The 17,042-nt window shown below is 41.5% G+C and overlaps 1 protein-coding gene across 1 annotated transcript in view; it reads right to left on the bottom strand.

Annotated features, from left to right (window-relative positions):
• Positions 1–757: 757 nt before the first annotated feature.
• RGS7 (regulator of G protein signaling 7) overlaps positions 758–17,042 on the bottom strand; it is a 268,219-nt gene continuing 251,934 nt past the window's right edge. Inside the window, exon 17 of the mRNA XM_048079909.2 lies at positions 758–2,335. Coding sequence (XP_047935866.1) covers positions 2,174–2,335 — 162 coding nt within the window. The 3' untranslated portion in view covers positions 758–2,173. The remainder of the gene's footprint in view (positions 2,336–17,042) is intronic.

Below are 17,042 nucleotides of genomic sequence, written 5' to 3'. Positions count from 1 at the left end.
ATAAATGAAGCTGGTACTTTGGATTTTGACCAGAGATGTGCTGTAACTTCTAGCTTGGAAGAATGCTTCTTCTCACCTTTGCAGGTCCATCTCCTCCATCACTTACCTCTTCCCAAAATGCAAGCCTTCAGGAGTCCTTTGACAGCAAGAAGCATGTGCACCTTTGCATCATTTCAGGATGAAAGAGCTAGAGTTAAAAAGTATTGTTTTGGGTGTGCATGTCTGTGCTTGTGTGGAAAGAATTAAGCAAGTTAAATGAGCAGATTTGTGCTTACAGAATGGCAGACCTCTTGCTGCAGATGCAGTTAGTATCACTGGGAGAGAACGGATTCCAATCCTCGGAACTGCATCGGCAACTCCAGGGTTGACGTGTAACCACCACTTCAGTTTTGAGACTGAGAGTGTGCTGCCAAAGATTCAGCAGACCCAGAATCCGGGAGCCAACCTTATAATTGCTACTAATACACCCAGAACCTATTTTAAAGTCTCTCCCTTTTCCTTACTTCCCTTCCATCTGTTGTTGTTGAGTTCAAATATCAACAGTTAGAGTAAGTATTTAGCATGATGTAATATGGAAGTGAATTGGCAATAACTAAAAAGATTGGATATGCAAATATGTGGAGATATACTATCTAAAGATAGAAAACCTCTTCAATGTATCTCAGTTGCAACTGGCATGACTGGATGGGGAGGAAATAATATTTTCAATTCATCTCATCAGACTGGACACATTTGTGCTCACAGCATGCCTGTAAGTGTAGGCCTGGAGCTGGAGGTCATGTTCAAGTCTATTGGGACTATCCAGGAAATAAAACCATGTACTTCATGTTATTTATTTGGGAACATTCATGTTTCCTTTCTTGGTACTTTAGGGGAGAGAGAGAGAGAGCACACAAGGGGAGCAAGCCATTGCAGGTTATATGGAAACTGTGGGCCGAATAACCATTCACCTTTTCAGACCAGGCATACTCCAACAGTGAAAGCAACCAGAAACAGCTGATCTGACCTTTTAAAATCAATAGCGTAATTTGCACAGACTTCAAGATGTGAGTTGCCCCTGCGTATCCTCAGAAATATTTCCTTGTTTTGTGAGGACTGCAAGAAAGTTTGCAAAGACAACACTCTAATGACTGATTTGGAAAAGAAAGACATCAGTAGTTCATTTACTCACCACAGTACTCCCAGTTTGCATTCTCTTCCCTTTCACAGACCAGTCAGACCCCCAGTGAAAAGGGCTCCTCATCTCAAATAACTGTTACAGGGCAGTGACTTATCAGGGCACCCAGTGACCGGAGCTGATGGCTTTACACGTAAAGCTGTGCTTGTGGAAATGGAGTTGTAGCTTTTGTTCTTATCCCTAACTCATACATTATGTCAGTTCCCAGCGTTCCCAAACCACCTTTCACTGTAGTTGTTAACATCAAGACAATCTCCCCAGGTCTTCCTGGGGACAAAGACTATTTATTAAAAAATAGATTTTGCTGGATCTTATTGTATGATTCAATTTACCTTTTGGTACAAACTTCTTATTTAAATGGTTTACATATTAGTTAAGGACAGTTAAGTCCTTAATTCATAAAAATTTAGTCTCATTTGAACTGACAATTCCCATTCTAAGACCTGTATTTTTGGTATAATTCTTGTCACAATACCATTTTCCAAATGTCAAAGCTTCAAAAGTTTAAACTGCTATTTCCACTGTCCTGTATCCAATAGAAGAAACATATTTTTACTGCAGAGGAAAATGACTTGTTTCATGCTTCTCATATATTATCTTTATTAAATATTTGGACAGATATGCATCCATTTATTATATGAATAACCTATGGCTTCTTAGTCTGTAAATGCTGGCTGAAAGTTCACAAGAGCAGGCTTTTCTGTGAACTTTCAGTATTTCTATGTTCATTCGCTGCAATAAATCCTGAGACTATTGCCTGCTTAGCAGTAATTTGCATTGTACCCCTATGGCTAAAACAGGGAAGCTGGGCATTCTACATCTGAGTATTTCGTAATCTCTGAGCAGCTTGATTGAAGCTTGATTTTCTTCTGATATAGTGCAGGTTGTTCTGAGGAGAACGCATAATCACAATTATCTACTAGTCAAATCCTTAGTGGCTAACATAAAAAGCTTCACTACTGCTCAGTGCTAATAGAGGTTTCACTTGAGCAGAGCTTATTGAAGCATTTTGTAGTCACTAGAAAAAAAGTGTTCTTTGTGCGTGCTGTAGTTCAAAGCTGTAAAGTCTTTATGAATGGTTACTCTCAAAGCGCTACAGAAGTTCCCCGGTTCAAGGTGGCTCCTGGCTCCTCGGAAAAATGAATGTGGGGTTCCAGCCTGGGAGGAGAGAAATAAGTGAAAAAGGAGCATCCTTGACCTAGGCAGGAGAGGTCTGCCTAGTGCAGCCCTGCAGCAGTTACCAGTCAATGCTAAGCTGGATCAGAAGAAGGATCAAAGGTGAGCGCTGACCCCTGTAAACATGAGCATCAGTGAATGCAAAGTCCCAACCACAGTAAAAGCTCCTCGAGCCTTATTTGTCAGAGTAAAGATTTTCAGATTATAAAACCAGAAGTCGCCATGTGGTCACCTAACCACACCATTTCAGACACAACATCCTTGAACTAGATCCAGTTTAAACTTGAGTACATCTTTTATATTTAAAAAAAAACAACAACAAACCAACAACATCTATTCTCGATTTAAAAATTACTGATGTTAGAAAAGCCACAATAGCCCATTGCAATCCATGCCAATAACTGAGTATTTCACTGACGAAATGTGTGGCCATTTCTTCCTGTGAATTTTTCCAGCCCTGGCCATCAGATCTTTTCAGATCTTTTTATATCTTTATTTGCTAGATTGGAAGAGCATTAGTCCTGAAGTACTTACCACCTGCGATCAATAACCCTTTAACCCTCTTTTTTTTTTTTTTTTTTGTTAAGCTTAGAGGACTGGGTTCCTGAAGTTTCTACTAGCAGGTATTTTCCAGTCTTTTAGTTGCTCTCAGAGCTGTTGCCTGCACCCTCTTCACTTTTCAGGCAGATTGTAGGAGTGCCTGAAGCAAACAGCATGCTTCAGAGCTCAACACACATATTGATGAAACAATTCAAAAATATATATTCCCAGGAATCACAGCATTTTGGGACCAGTTTTACACTTGGAAATCATGTCCAGACAATGATCTGGACATAAGTCTACGTGTCCTGTTAATCTCTCTGGTCCCTGGTGGGGAGTGGTCCCACCAGCAAGCACAGCCTGTACTCTGTGTCTCTCTGTGCCTGATCTCATCTTTTCCTGCAGTAAAAATGACTGGTTTTCATTTGTCTGCCATCAAATGATCAAGCACTTCAGATTTTCTCTTCTAGAGATCTTTTAATCCTCATTACATATGATAACCCTAATCTTTGTAACATATGCCAATGTTTTTAGTGATGGTTTTATTCTCTTGCCAGACTTAATACTACTACTGTTACTACTAATAAAACTAGCACCATATTTTTGCAGAATACTACCAGAAACAAAGCTGCTCCCTGCTGGACTGTTCCACTGCAGAAACGTTAGCTTGTAACATCATTATTCTGTGTAGCTTCATTTCCCTGAAGCCACACATTATTATGCACTTCATGTCTAAAGTATTATCCAGAGTTACTGTGCTGAATTTTCACCTCAGAGATGTCTCTCAAGTGATGAAAGGAATTCTTGGCAAGCAGAAATCACTCTTTCTATTTCTGTCATGTTTTTCAGCAGAGGGTGCCGAAGTCATTTATTAATTAATCAGCTCCATGTACTAATTGAAATATATCCTTAATGTACTAATTGAAATAATAGATTATACATAGGTAAAATTAAAGCCACAACAAAGATAAATAAAAGTTTCATTAGAATTTAGTGTCAGAGTATGCAGATGACCCTGGGAGAACAAGGGAAACAACCCTCTGGTGCTTGGCTTTACTCATGAAGGCAAATTCATTTTCTTTCTTTCTAAAACTGGTTCATACTCAGTCTTGACTCTATGTGTCAACTCTCTCTTTTCCCTTTTTCAAATGCTGAACATTTTTTGATATGTTTGATAAGTGTCCATCAAACAATTCCCATCAGTCTGCCAAAAAGCCACATGTATCACATAGGAAAAAATAAAAAATCCCATGGCTCTTCTTCTAGATTAATTTCTGCAAAAATAACCATCTACAAATAACCAGGGATGCATATTTTCCATGATTCATGCTGCAGAATCCACCATAGACTGTGGAGCTGTTGTACAGAATCTAAGCTTTCACACAAAAATAATGTTACCAGCCCGTATGATGGTGAGAGAAGCCTTCCAAAACAGGAACTGAACATGAATCAAGTCAGGATGACTCAGATTGTTTTTGTGATTCTGCAGAGAGACAATCTGAGATAATAGCTGGGTTGTATGAACTATTGCTATAATTTATTACAGTAAAAATTCAAAATACAATGACATTCATATTACTGTTGCACGTTAGACTTTTGCTATGTATTTTGAGGACACTATAATACTTTTACTACTAGTCCCTCTGTGTGAATAGATGCATAGAATACATTTATAAAAGTCTTCTGTATGCTTTTTAGGCAATATGCAAAGTTTCACCCCAACAAACATAGCAACAACCCTTTTGTGGGCTGAGTAAGTACATTTTGATACGAAGACAGTACTGTCAGAGCAGGACTGAGTTACAGAGGTAGATAGCCAGCCTTAGGACACTGAGGAATTCATAATATGATTGTTATGTGTTGAAGATTGAAGCTTACAACAGAACAACACTTCCTTTCCAGATGGAGAATAAAAAAAAAAATAATAAAAAAAAAAAAGAACCACTGGGAAAAATAAACCTGAGCTGCTTTTGGTTAAATATATAAATGTGATTTGTGCTACTTTTGATAGAAAGAAAGAAATAAACCCAGGCTATTTCTGTTTCACAGGATAAAATCACTACCCAGGTGCTGTAGCTAGTGTAGCGTGGGCAGCACAAAGTATCAGTACAAGGGTATCTATGATTTTTGTGTGCTGTACAGGCAAGTTAAGTAAATGGTTTTAATCTAACCAACCAGATCTCATGACTCAAGGTGAGAAAAATTCTTCTTTAGTTCTGTACTCCATCTTTGCCAGAAAGCTGTTCTCAGTCAAAACTATATTTATCCATTATTTACCAGTTTAGTAACTGAGGACAAGTTGTACTGAAAATATTTTTTTAAATCAGCCAGCCAGGCAGCAATAAGAATAAAGAGGAAAGAAAAAATGCAACAGAAGGAGTCAGAGGAAACACGTCTAAAATTCCAGGGAAAACCTTTCCATTGACTTTACCAGGATTTGGCTGAGATCTGAAGTAAGCAGATCAGAACGATTGTTATTAAAATATGGGAAAGAGACTAGAGACTCTGAATAAGAAGAGGAGGCAGAGAAAGGGAAGAAGAGAGAACTTTCCAAGCTCCCAAGGAAAAGAGGAAAAATGGAGCTAAAGCTGCAAATAAATAATGAAATTGAAAGAAAACTGGAAAAGCAAATTAGAAGATGTGACAATACTGGACAGAGATGTAGGTTTTTTTGTTTGCTTGTTTTGTTTGTTTGTTTGTTTATTTTTTTGTGGTTACTCGAGCCACAGGGTAGGCCGGGAAATTAAAATAGCTGCAAAACTCAGAGAGATATTATTCATATCTGAAGCTTCAGGAGGACCACATCTAGGTATTACTAACAGAAAAGGTTTATCTTTCATTGTAAATTCCAATCAAATTGGAAATAATTGGAGAATTTTTATTGCAAAAATTCTATATAGGGTCCTCCCACTGTGAGAATATTTTAATTTGCAATTTTTAACCTGACAAAATGATTTTAGTAGAATACACTGAGTGCAAAGGGTAAGTATTAATTATGACAATTAAATGGTAAACACTGCACAGGTAAATGCACCCCCAGCAAGCCTTGCAAAATCCAAGAAGGACAGAGTCTAAGTTTAACCACAAAGAAATCCAGACATGTTAAGAAATGTGACTGGAATTATGTGACTAGCAAATCCTCCAAAAATCATCCCTTGCTGGGAGAGTAAATGTGGAAGGCATATTTTGTTTTCTTAATCCATAACAGTGGCTGACACATCTTCTGAAGAATGAACTGCAATTCTTTCTAAACTATGGAGCCTTGAATGGAGACCAGACATGTGGTCTGAAACACATCAAGCATGCAAGTGGAACAACCAGCTTACAAGGAGCATGCCTATGCATTTGTGCTTAATGAATTTTGGTGTTTGTCACAATGGCAGAGTAACCTTGGATCTTCTTTGATTTTTAATTCCTAAAAATAAATAAATAAATAAATTGGAAGGCCTCGTTTTGCTAAATAAAAACACATATAGGCAGATAGCAGAGAGGTAGGTAGATGTCTGACAAATGCTGATTGTTTTTTTCTCCCATAGTTTTCTGGTTTCTGAGTCAGTACATTTTCTTTATCCTGTCTCCCCATAGATGATCTGTCCTTCCCGAGTCAGCTTCCAGTGCAGGGAATGGTTTCCATTTCTATTTTGCCATACTTAGGTAATTGCAACTTTTTCTCTGGATGTGTGAAAAGAGCTGGTAGTCTTGACAACCACATTATAAATTGTGGAGACACATGCTGTTGATGCTCCAACTAGTAGAAGAACATAGGCCTCCAAAAATTTTCATGCTGTACAACATAAAAAGACCTATTTATCCTTGTCTTACAGACATGAATTAGGATGGAGATCACTCATCTCAATAGATTTCCATTGTACTGCCCAGATCCAATTTTTCACAGCCAACACCTTCTTGCAGCATATCCAGGTACTGGTGTCCTTGTGAACTGCAACACCTCCTCACTTTTGGGTCCACGGATGCTTTCCAGGCTGTTTACCTCTGCCATGGAGAGCCTCCTCTAAAGCCACTACACCACTACCAACGTAGTTCTCAGGTTCAGGCTCCCCATCCATGCACACAGACAACATTGTCCAATGCGCCAGGTGAGCGAGATATTGTTCTTTTGCCCTCTATGTAGGTACACAGTAATTCTTAGAATGAAACCAAATAATAATCTTGCCAGAAATTCTCCAAGTTCTTGGAGAGTGCAATAAGGAGAGCCTGTCTGATGAAAGACACCTTTGCTGTTAGACAAACTGTCACAAAATTGTTTCTTTTCCTAGCATGGATCTCAGTTTTCTAGCATCCTACATCGTTAGTTTCCAAGTAGTAAAAATACTATGTAGGGTTGCATAAAAAGTTATATAAAGTCTTGATGCCAAGGGGAAAGAATATTTGGTAGCAATCTCCCAAACAGTAATGCATCAAAAACATCAGCTCCATCACTAAATGGCCTGCAGGAGTCACAGCAACTTTCAAAAATCCAGCTGTTCCTTGGAAGTGATCGGATCTTCCTTTTCTCCATCAGCAGCTGACAGGTTTTCAGCCAGCAATATTTCCACACAAATTACTGGTAGTAGCAGTAGTAGCAGTAGAATCATCAAATCATCTAGTTTGGAAAAGACCTTCAAGATCATCAAATCCAACCATCAACCTGACCTCCCATCTCTGAACCATATCCACTAGTAGTAGTAATATCAATAGTAGTAGCAGTAATTAGTAGTAATAATAATAATAATGATGCTTGCCCCCTACCAGTGCTCCACGTCGCTTTGAAAACCAGTTTTCCAGTGGTGCTCTGCGGGTTTTACACACAGCAGGCAGATGTAGAGCACATCTGTTTCAAAGGATGTGCTGTCCACAGCGGAGGTGCTGCCACACGAAATGCTTGCATACGCAAAGGCACCAGCAGTCTTGCTGTAGGATGCCATGGGGTGGGAGTGTTATCTCTGCTGAGACCAGGGACAAGACTGCCCTGCCTGGGAGTGTTGCTCCATGTGTGCTGCACCATGCCACCTCACTCGTTCACCTCCACAAGCGTTGGGCTGACAGTGGTTAATATAAGCAGCTTTTTCTTTTTTTTTTCCTGAAGAATGTGTCTACATTACCACAGAGGAATATCATGCCCCACCTTTTTCATTTTTTTCAATTGCCATGTCCATTTCTATAAAGCCAGGAGGATGGACCAGTAACAACCAGCTGGGAATACATCTGCTGGGCAGCTCCCGAAGCCCAGCTGTGCACTCACTACTGGCGCCTACACAAGCGCTGGCACTGCCCAGCTAGGGCCATGCTAGCGGCAGGCAGGCCACCTGTTCAAGAGGTGAGTGCAGCCGCCCCCCGGGGCCTGCCAACCTCTGGTGGAGGCAGACCAGGTACGCTGCTGGGGTGGCCAGCAGCTGGGCATGGTCCCGCTCCCCAGGGCCCACCACACCCTGCGGGCAGGAGCCAGCAGCCGGCGCAGCCATGGCCCTCTCCGCTCCCCGGGAAGCCAGCGCTAAGCCAGCGCTGCTGCAAGATCTGGGAAACCGCAACTGGAGCCCGTGTAGTCGGCTTGCAGCTCCTGCCCAGCCACATCATCAGGCCGTCTTGTTTTCAGCAAGTGATGCAGACTTTGGCGAAGCCTCCAGATATTCAAAGGTTATCTTTCAGCCTGCTGCGCCGCCTCGGAACGTGACCCCCCACTTAGACCGCGGCCCTTCAAGTTATCCTTCATTTGTCTGTTGGTGTGTTCTCTTAGATCTGCAGGCCACTTTGATTACTTGAACATCTGGAAGTTGTCACACGCTTTTTCTGACCGTGACCATCTGAAATATTACCCGGCAGGACTTGGGGGGAGACACAGTAAGGAAACAAAAACATCCTACTCATAAGAACATGTGGCAGAGATTACCAAATGACACCATCCCAAAGGGGAGCGCTATATATCCAACCAAAGACAAACTTTCTCTCCATCCCTTGAAGCCAGGACAATTGCTTTACAGAGCATCCAGTCCAGACATAAAATATATTACATATAAGTACCTAATATATTCTTCATTAAACATTATGTAATGAAGATTGGCTGTCTATTACCAATGTCTGTGATGGAAAAAAACATTCCTTTCATCCCTCAAGTTTCAAAGCTGAAATGTATCTGCCCACTTACACGATTTTCCACAGAAAAGCTTCCCAAAAGTGGTTCAGTGTCTGAAGACTTTGGGGTGTACAGCCCTGGCCTGCCAGTTGGCCTCACACAGTGAGGTAAAGCTGGAATTGGACATGCAAGAAAACATTAGATGGAAATTGCTGAAGTACACAGAGCTGGTCTCTCAGCAATCCCAACACATGGACTAGGGTCTGGAGAGAGGGCAAAGGAGCCTCAAATCAGCGCACATGAAACCCGTGTACTCGTGCGCATCATATCGGCACACACACGTGTCGTTCGGCCGCGCAGGTGGAAGGCAGGGAGGTTCCAGCACGGCTGTTAGATGCGGGGCATCTCCTCCTTCTCAGCGAGGCACGGAGGGTGGGGTGCGGCGAGCCCCACAGATGAACATTTCTCCTTCTCCCCCATGCCCTGCTTTTCCGGCGGGAAGAAAGCTGAGTCGGACAACGCTGATATGCCTTTCCCACGGGGAAGGGACAGGATCTAGCCCTTGTCTTTCCCCCTGCTCCTGCCCCACGCCCCCTCCCGCGCCGCCGCCCGGGTAGCGCAGCGGGGTCGCGGAGCCCCCCGCTGTGGGGCTGCCGACGGCAGCTGCTGCGCGCCCCCACCAGGTGTCACTCGCGTCCCACGAGCTGCCCACGGCGGGCTGCGAGGGCCGCAGCGTGGGGGCCCCCGAGGCTGAGGGCCCCCGGTGCTGGGGGCACCCAGCGACGCCTGGCTCGGCGGGTGCGCCGGGTGCCAACGCTGGAAGCGAAGCTGGCGGCTGTTCTTAGCACCACAGCCGAGGGTTTAGGAAAAATCTTGGCTTCTCCACCAGTACCGGTTCTCTGAACAGAAAATAAGTTCAAATAGAAAGAAGGGGGAGACGGTCACTGCAGAACAACCGGGGATGAAACAAACAACTAAAATCGGTCAACCAGACAAAAAGCAAACCAAGCCCCCTCCACCTCCCACCCCCAAACACAACATAAATACCACCACCTTTTACAACAGCAAACTATTTGCTTTGCTACGGTAAATAAAATTGTTTTGACTTATCTTGCTTCCTTTGTTTTTGATTTTATGCTCTATTTAGATTTCTGAAACGACGGATTATACTGAATACCAAAAATGTCTCATCCAATAAACTTACATAATTTGTATTTTGAAACATTACACAAGTCAAAGTAAGTAGTGCCATTCAGATTACAGTTTTTTTCCTTAGCGGAATTAAAATTTTGGCCGTATCATAGCAGATCGGTTCTGATACGCTGGCGGTGGCGGTGCTACAATGTCAGTACCAATAAACAGAGCATTACAGTATCCAGGAGAGAGAGCTGTTAAAAGGAACCCTTTCTGCATTACATTAAGGTTGGATGCTGACTACTGCAGACAGCTTTTCTCTGGCTGAGCAAGAACACGACAGCAGCCACCAGACTGTGAGGCCTCAGTAATGAGGAGTAGTGAGCTCCACCCAGGCACAGGAGCTTTCAGGGCCTGGAAAAGGATGTGACATCTAAGGGCAACGTTAAAAGTCTTCGCCACGTTGGGTGCGTAAAGGTTTTTCTCCTTTCTTCTTTGCTTCTACACAGTGCAAACTTTCTTTAGATGAAAAATGAAAGCTGCAGGCTGAGTGTGGTTTGAAGGGTACATAGACCAAGCTCCTCCCATCCTCTCAAGGCCTGCCCTCAGCTTTCTGCTTCCCAGTGCTGAGCTCCGTGCCAGGCAGTGCCACCATGCACATACGTGTCCTGCGGCCTCCCTCTCCTCTTCTGCTTATGCTTGATGCTTTGCTGGTGACATGTGGAGCAGGAGGTCTGCTGCCACACACAGGTGCTCTCAGCATACAGAAGCTGGTGGCCACCATGTGGGGCTGGTGATGGGCCTTGGACTCACTATCCCAGACGTTATTTTTATGCTCTATCACTCCCTCCTCACTCTCCCTCTTTTTTTTCCTCCAGGTCTTCTGGTCTTCAAACCTTGGGTTTTTCTTTTCTAGTGTTCATAAAAAAGACAAAGTGATCAAAGGCACTCTGCCCTGTCTGTGCCATTGCTGGAATGACACTGCCTTCAAAAGCTTCCTAGAGACACGTGCACTCCCAGCATGGGGTGTGGTCTGGGGTGAGGGGAGTGGGAAGAGTTGTTGTCCAAAATAGCTTTTGAAAGGAAAAGCAAAACAAACAAACAACAAAAAACAAACAAACAAACAAACAAAAACCACCTGATTGTACCAAAGAGGTGACACAACTGACATCTAGATCGCAAGCAGCAGTGTACCTACTAAGCAAAGGGTAATTACTCCTTGAAGTCAGTCTCGCAGGTGTCACATCTCTATTTCAGTGGAAGTGTGTTGGAAGTTTGGGGCAGGAAGAAGCAGTGGGAGATGCCAACAGAGACACTGGAAGATCAGCAGATGCTCAGCTCTCCTTGCAGATGGGAATCCCAAAGTGCAGTTTTAACATGGCGATGGAGTTGGAGTAACCAGAAGAAATATCTAAAAAGCAGAACTTTCAGGTTCTTTTTCTTTTTCTTTTTCTTTTTTCTTTTTCTTTTTCTTTTTCTTTTTCTTTTTCTTTTTCTTTTTCTTTTTCTTTTTCTTTTTCTTTTTCTTTTTCTTTTTCTTTTTCTTTTTCTTTTTCTTTTTCTTTTTCTTTTTCTTTTTCTTTTTCTTTTTCTTTTTCTTTTTCTTTTTCTTTTTCTTTTTCTTTTTCTTTTTCTTTTTCTTTTTCTTTTTCTTTTTCTTTTTCTTTTTCTTTTTCTTTTTCTTTTTCTTTTTCTTTTTCTTTTTCTTTTTTTTTCTTTTTCTTTTTCTTTTTCTTTTTCTTTTTCTTTTTCTTTTTCTTTTTCTTTTTCTTTTTCTTTTTCTTTTTCTTTTTCTTTTTCTTTTTCTTTTTCTTTTTCTTTTTCTTTTTCTTTTTCTTTTTCTTTTTCTTTTTCTTTTTCTTTTTCTTTTTCTTTTTCTTTTTCTTTTTCTTTTTCTTTTTCTTTTTCTTTTCTTTTCTTTTTCTTTTTCTCTTTTTCTTTTTCTTTTCTTTTTTTTTTTTCTTTTTTTCCTCCAATAAAATGTCTGAATGTCAAAAATACACAAGAACACAGAAAAAATAGATCACATGGGTTTCTATGACAGGAATTGCATTGGGAAGAAGCCCTTTGGAACAAAATGAAAGTCTGATATTCTGTTCCCATTAGAGGAAGAAAATAAACATACAAATTAAAATCCTTCTGCACACAAATGCACCAGTAGCTGTAGTTACTGTCCCACGTCTGGGGTTTGGAACAGAGACAAAAAAAGGATGAGGAAAACAACTGAGAAGGAAAGCAAGACAAGAGATTTAGCCAAAGTCCCAGCAAGGTTCATGAAGTAATTCAGGTAGGATGGAAGAAGAAGTAAAGAAGCAACCCAAACTGACCTCACAATTACAAATTTAGCTGTTCCCTAAAATGGAGTTTCTGGAAAACGATTCCATCATTAAGTAAGCATTATATGTCTAACTTGCTGCTAGTCTATCCTTTTAAAACACCAGAACATTTTTAGAAAGGCTATCCATTGATGAAATTTGACACTTATGCCCACTCCCTCAGAAAACTACCTGTGATTTCAGCTACAACATGAGCTTCCATACCCCTGTTCATTAGTTTCACTGGAGCTACCTCCTAGACCAGTATGTATCAGGACTTAGAAATATTTTCTAGTCTTGGGCTTCCACCCTCATTCCTACCTCCCGTGGACACTTACTTTGACAAGAGGCCGGGATGCTCTGTGCCACCCTCTGGGCCCCCCACCCCTCTGTTGTCCTGAGGGACATTCGAGCTCCCAGTTTATTCTAGATCACAATGCCTGCAGCGAGTGACCTCAGCACCTGCTCCCCATCCTGCCCAACACATGAGTAACCAACCAAGCTTCCTTTTGTCCAGACCTAACCAGTGCACCTACGCTAAGGATTACCCATCTCTCTCCTACCTCCTGTAAGGTCAGCAGCAAGGCCTCCCCACCAGACACAGACACCTCCTCCCCAGGACATCACCCCAGGCCCTTCTCCCCCAACACCAGCAGCCTGCCAGCCCCTACGCCTCCCCTGCCTCAATCATACATGTCATTTATGGGCTGTTTCCCAACGTTAGCTAAGTTTACATGGGAAAGAAGGAAGAAAAGGCCAGATGGTCCAGATCTCCATTCCTGTTTTGGCAGGTTCATGCTCCTGTGCAAGCAGCCAGACAAGTCATGGGGGTCCCAGCAAGGGGCAGGAGCCTGCCTTTATGGAGAGACCTGGAGGGCATTTTTAACAGGGACAGTGCCACCACTAACAGCCATCCCCTAAAGCAGGGAGTTTGGGGCAGCAGTGGCTGGAGGAAGCATGGAGATCTGGTGGGAGCAGGGCAGGAGAAGGAAAGGAAGGCACCAGGGAAGGTTCCAGGAGATCAGGTCATGGTCAGAGGCATGTTCTGCATCAGCCCTGTCCCTAATTGCTGACCAGCCTTTTCTTAATGTTTTTTCTCTCTCTCTCCCTTTTTTTTTTTTTTTTACTGTGATTTCTTTAAAGTCCAAGAAAGACAGAACAGAGGAGGGAAATGCAAAGAGTATTTGTGGTCACTGTAGGAACATGCAGGAGGGATCAATGGAGTGAGGATCAGAGGAACAAAGGAAAAGAACCATAAAAGACTGTGAATCCTAAAAAGGTGTTACTGCCGGGGAGGAGAAGAGAAGAAAGAGACTCTAAAAGAACAGATGAGCCATATAAAGAACAGCTCATAAAAAGAGATGAACTCAAAAAAAAGGTCATAGATTTCAGGTTATGCATTCAGCAAAAAGGTGGAAAAGTTACATTAAAAATGCCCTTGCCGTGCATCTTTCAAAAAGGAAAGGCAGAAAGGAATAAAGAAGTGGATAGGAGAGTTATATGAATAATGAAAAGCTTCATTTCTGTGACACAGAAGAAGCAGCCGCCACAAGGTTAATAGCAAGGGTGGTAAATAGCATTTGTTTTGAAAGGTGACATCTATGATGAATCTACTGAGAAGTTTCAAAATCTAGTTAAATCAAAAAAAAAAAAAAAAAGAGAGACAATGAAGGTGAATGCGTCAGAATATATTTTGGGAGACAAGAAAAAGTACAATAAAAATTGTGCAAATGCCACTAACAAGGTAACATTTACAATCGTGTCTTAATATTGTTTGATATTTACTATCCATGTCCACCCTTGTAAATAAGGGTTATCATCTAGAATTTGTGCAGGTTCTCAGAGTTTATTGTCATGGCAATTTCTCTTAACAATTTGCACATACAGATCCCTTATGGCAAATAGTGATGAGGATAATCACTATCATTCATGCATCAGTGTTACAGAATCAGGAGAGCAGATTCCTCACGCCTACCCATACATAGAGATACCAGAAGGAAAATGATCTGCAAGTACTTCAGAGGTTAGGATTTAAAAAAAGAAAAATGACCTTGGTAAAAGAGAAGAACAGTCTGAAAAACTGGATGCTAGTCAATGCTAGACAGCTAAAGACACCTCACTGATCCAGGGATACACACTAAGGGGAACAACCACCTATGTTTTATTGCAAAGGAGCTGGGCATCACAGTGCCTCATACACAGGACATGATTCAGCAGTGACCCTCTACTACAAAAAGGGCAAGCCTTGCCATTGTGCCTACAAACAGAAGTACAGCCTGCACTGCAATTGTAGCAGTCAAGCCCGGGCAGGAACAAAAAAAAAATCCTGCTCCAGGCTCCGTCCTCTGCAAAAGCTGGAGGAGAGCAGCAGAATCAACCCGCACTTCAGAAAAAACCAGGAAGGAAACCAAAGGGCACTGTAACATTGCAATGGCTATTTACATATTTGAGCAAAAATGGAGGTGACATTTTATTACAGTTAATGTAGCAGCCTGATAAGGGCTAAAGGGATAAATTGAAGCAAAGAAGATTTAGTTTAGATATTAGGGGGAAAAAAAATTTGCAGTAGCAGAGATAATGAGTGTCTGGGGAGACTCTGCAGTCCTCAAGCCAATGTCTGTACAAACAAAACCCATTTATTTGTACAAACCTCGCTTGAGGACTCCACAGTCCAGAACAGCACAACCACAAGGAGCCTGGCCTCAGATTATCCTCTGCTTCCATGTCTTTGATACTGGGGTTCCTTCAGCATAATGTATTATTCAGAACTACTTAGCAACGTGCTTAAATGAATTATGGACACAGAATAGGTACAAATAAATTGTTGGTAATTTGTTGGAATATCTTGGGATTAAAATCTTATTTTATACAGGTACCTATAGCTATTAATTTTCTTTTAGCAAAATTTCTACGTTTTATACACTTAAGTCAAAAAGTTCAGTGGTGTTGGTTCTGTGCATGACATCTTTAGCTAGAAAGGAAATTAAAATATGGTAATTTAAAAATCTAAATTCAAACTGCTGCTGCTAATCACTTGACATAAAGATAAACAAATGGAAGACACACAAAAAAATCGCTGGTGATTCCCAACTGTTACTTAAGGAAAACAGTCTTCTCTCACTTTAGTTGTCTGCTTTGGCTTTCTTCCATATTTTTAATAAATAAACATCCTAAACACATTCCTGTAGATCTCATTTTCTGGAACTAGTTTTTTTGCTCCCATTTGTTATTTCTTGGCGGACTACTGGGAATTTATTATTTCAAATGACATTAGGGGTGCAATTTGAAAAAAGAAATTCTCTATATTTGGTATTAAGAGCTTTCTTTCAGGAAAAAAAAAAAAATGTCCTTGTCGGGCTTTAAAGGGGCAGCCGCAGATGGTCTGGTCGGACTGCTTCTCTGCGCTTTGATTCCAGCTCTGCCCAGCACTGGCATCCCACCAGCAGCACGCTGCCTCTCCTGCGCCAAATTGCTCGGCGCCTGAGTTCTCCTCCCTTGCCAGTTCCATTCTGGTCAATGCAATTAATTCTTATTTCTTTCTTCTGTCTTCACCTTCAGCTTATTAATTTCTGGCCAGTCTCCACTGCTCTTTCAGCTCAGCATTTTGCTCTTTCTCTCTTCGGTACTTAAAGCCTTTTCCCTTCCTTTTTTTTTGGTGTTGTAGGGTTGGTGGACAGTTTTTAATCGTACCTTACAGAAGATCTGGTGAACGTTCAGCTCTTCTCAGGTTGAGTGGTTCCTTTAAAGCGTATTAAAATAAATATTCGCCAGTGAAGGGTGTTTCCAGCTTCCTGGGAAGCACCAGGAGGTGCTGACTGATGGCTCTTCCCCAGGAGGAAAGAAACCTTGCTTGGTCCTGTTTTTTTCCTCAGCAGATATATGACCTCACTGAAATTCCTAATAGATACAGCACTGCCTAGTGTGTACTTCAACGGCTAGGTGGTTGCCACAGTAAGAATAAATATGCCATAACCTGAGTTAATCTTAATTTGTGGAAGTGGCTTTTCATATACATTTGGAAACAAACATCTATAAATATCTATCTTTTCTCTGGGGAGACATTTGTGCCTACTTGGAGCTTCCATTCCCGGTGTGGCAACACTGACAGATGACAGTGATCAGGGGAGGGATGAAGAGATCGCAGACAAGCCCTTTAAAAATAAACTGGCTCTACAGCAGGTTTTTTTGGTCTGTTTGGGCCAAATTCACTCCTGGGTAACTGTGGCATTGCATCACTTGAAACAAGGTTCAAATGAAATCTTAATACTACTCCCTGCCTACTTTGAAATTCTTACTGTAATACGCATTTTTACTTTACAGACATTGTGTTACATCCTGCACAAACACAGGAAAAGACAGCCATTCAATACAGGCTTTGTATGTATTGAAACAAAAGAAGAACTAGAATGAGTACAAAATGGGTTCAGGAATACAAATACTTCAGATATTTTTATTGGCTAGTCAGTGTTGCAAAGTGATTTAAAAAGAAAAAAAAAAAAGAAAAGGTAATTTCCTTAGAGTAAAGTTCAATGATTATCTAACACATGAATTTGAAACATTCCTTATTTGAAGGCAATGATTCTTCAAAGCAGCTGCTGGTATCTAATTAGTTAAATCCTAAGGAAAAGCA

This window comes from Anser cygnoides, chromosome 3, assembly GCF_040182565.1.
Source record: "Anser cygnoides isolate HZ-2024a breed goose chromosome 3, Taihu_goose_T2T_genome, whole genome shotgun sequence".
In the NCBI taxonomy this organism is placed as follows: Eukaryota; Metazoa; Chordata; class Aves; order Anseriformes; family Anatidae; genus Anser; species Anser cygnoides.
This window is presented reverse-complemented; position numbering and strand designations above follow the sequence as displayed.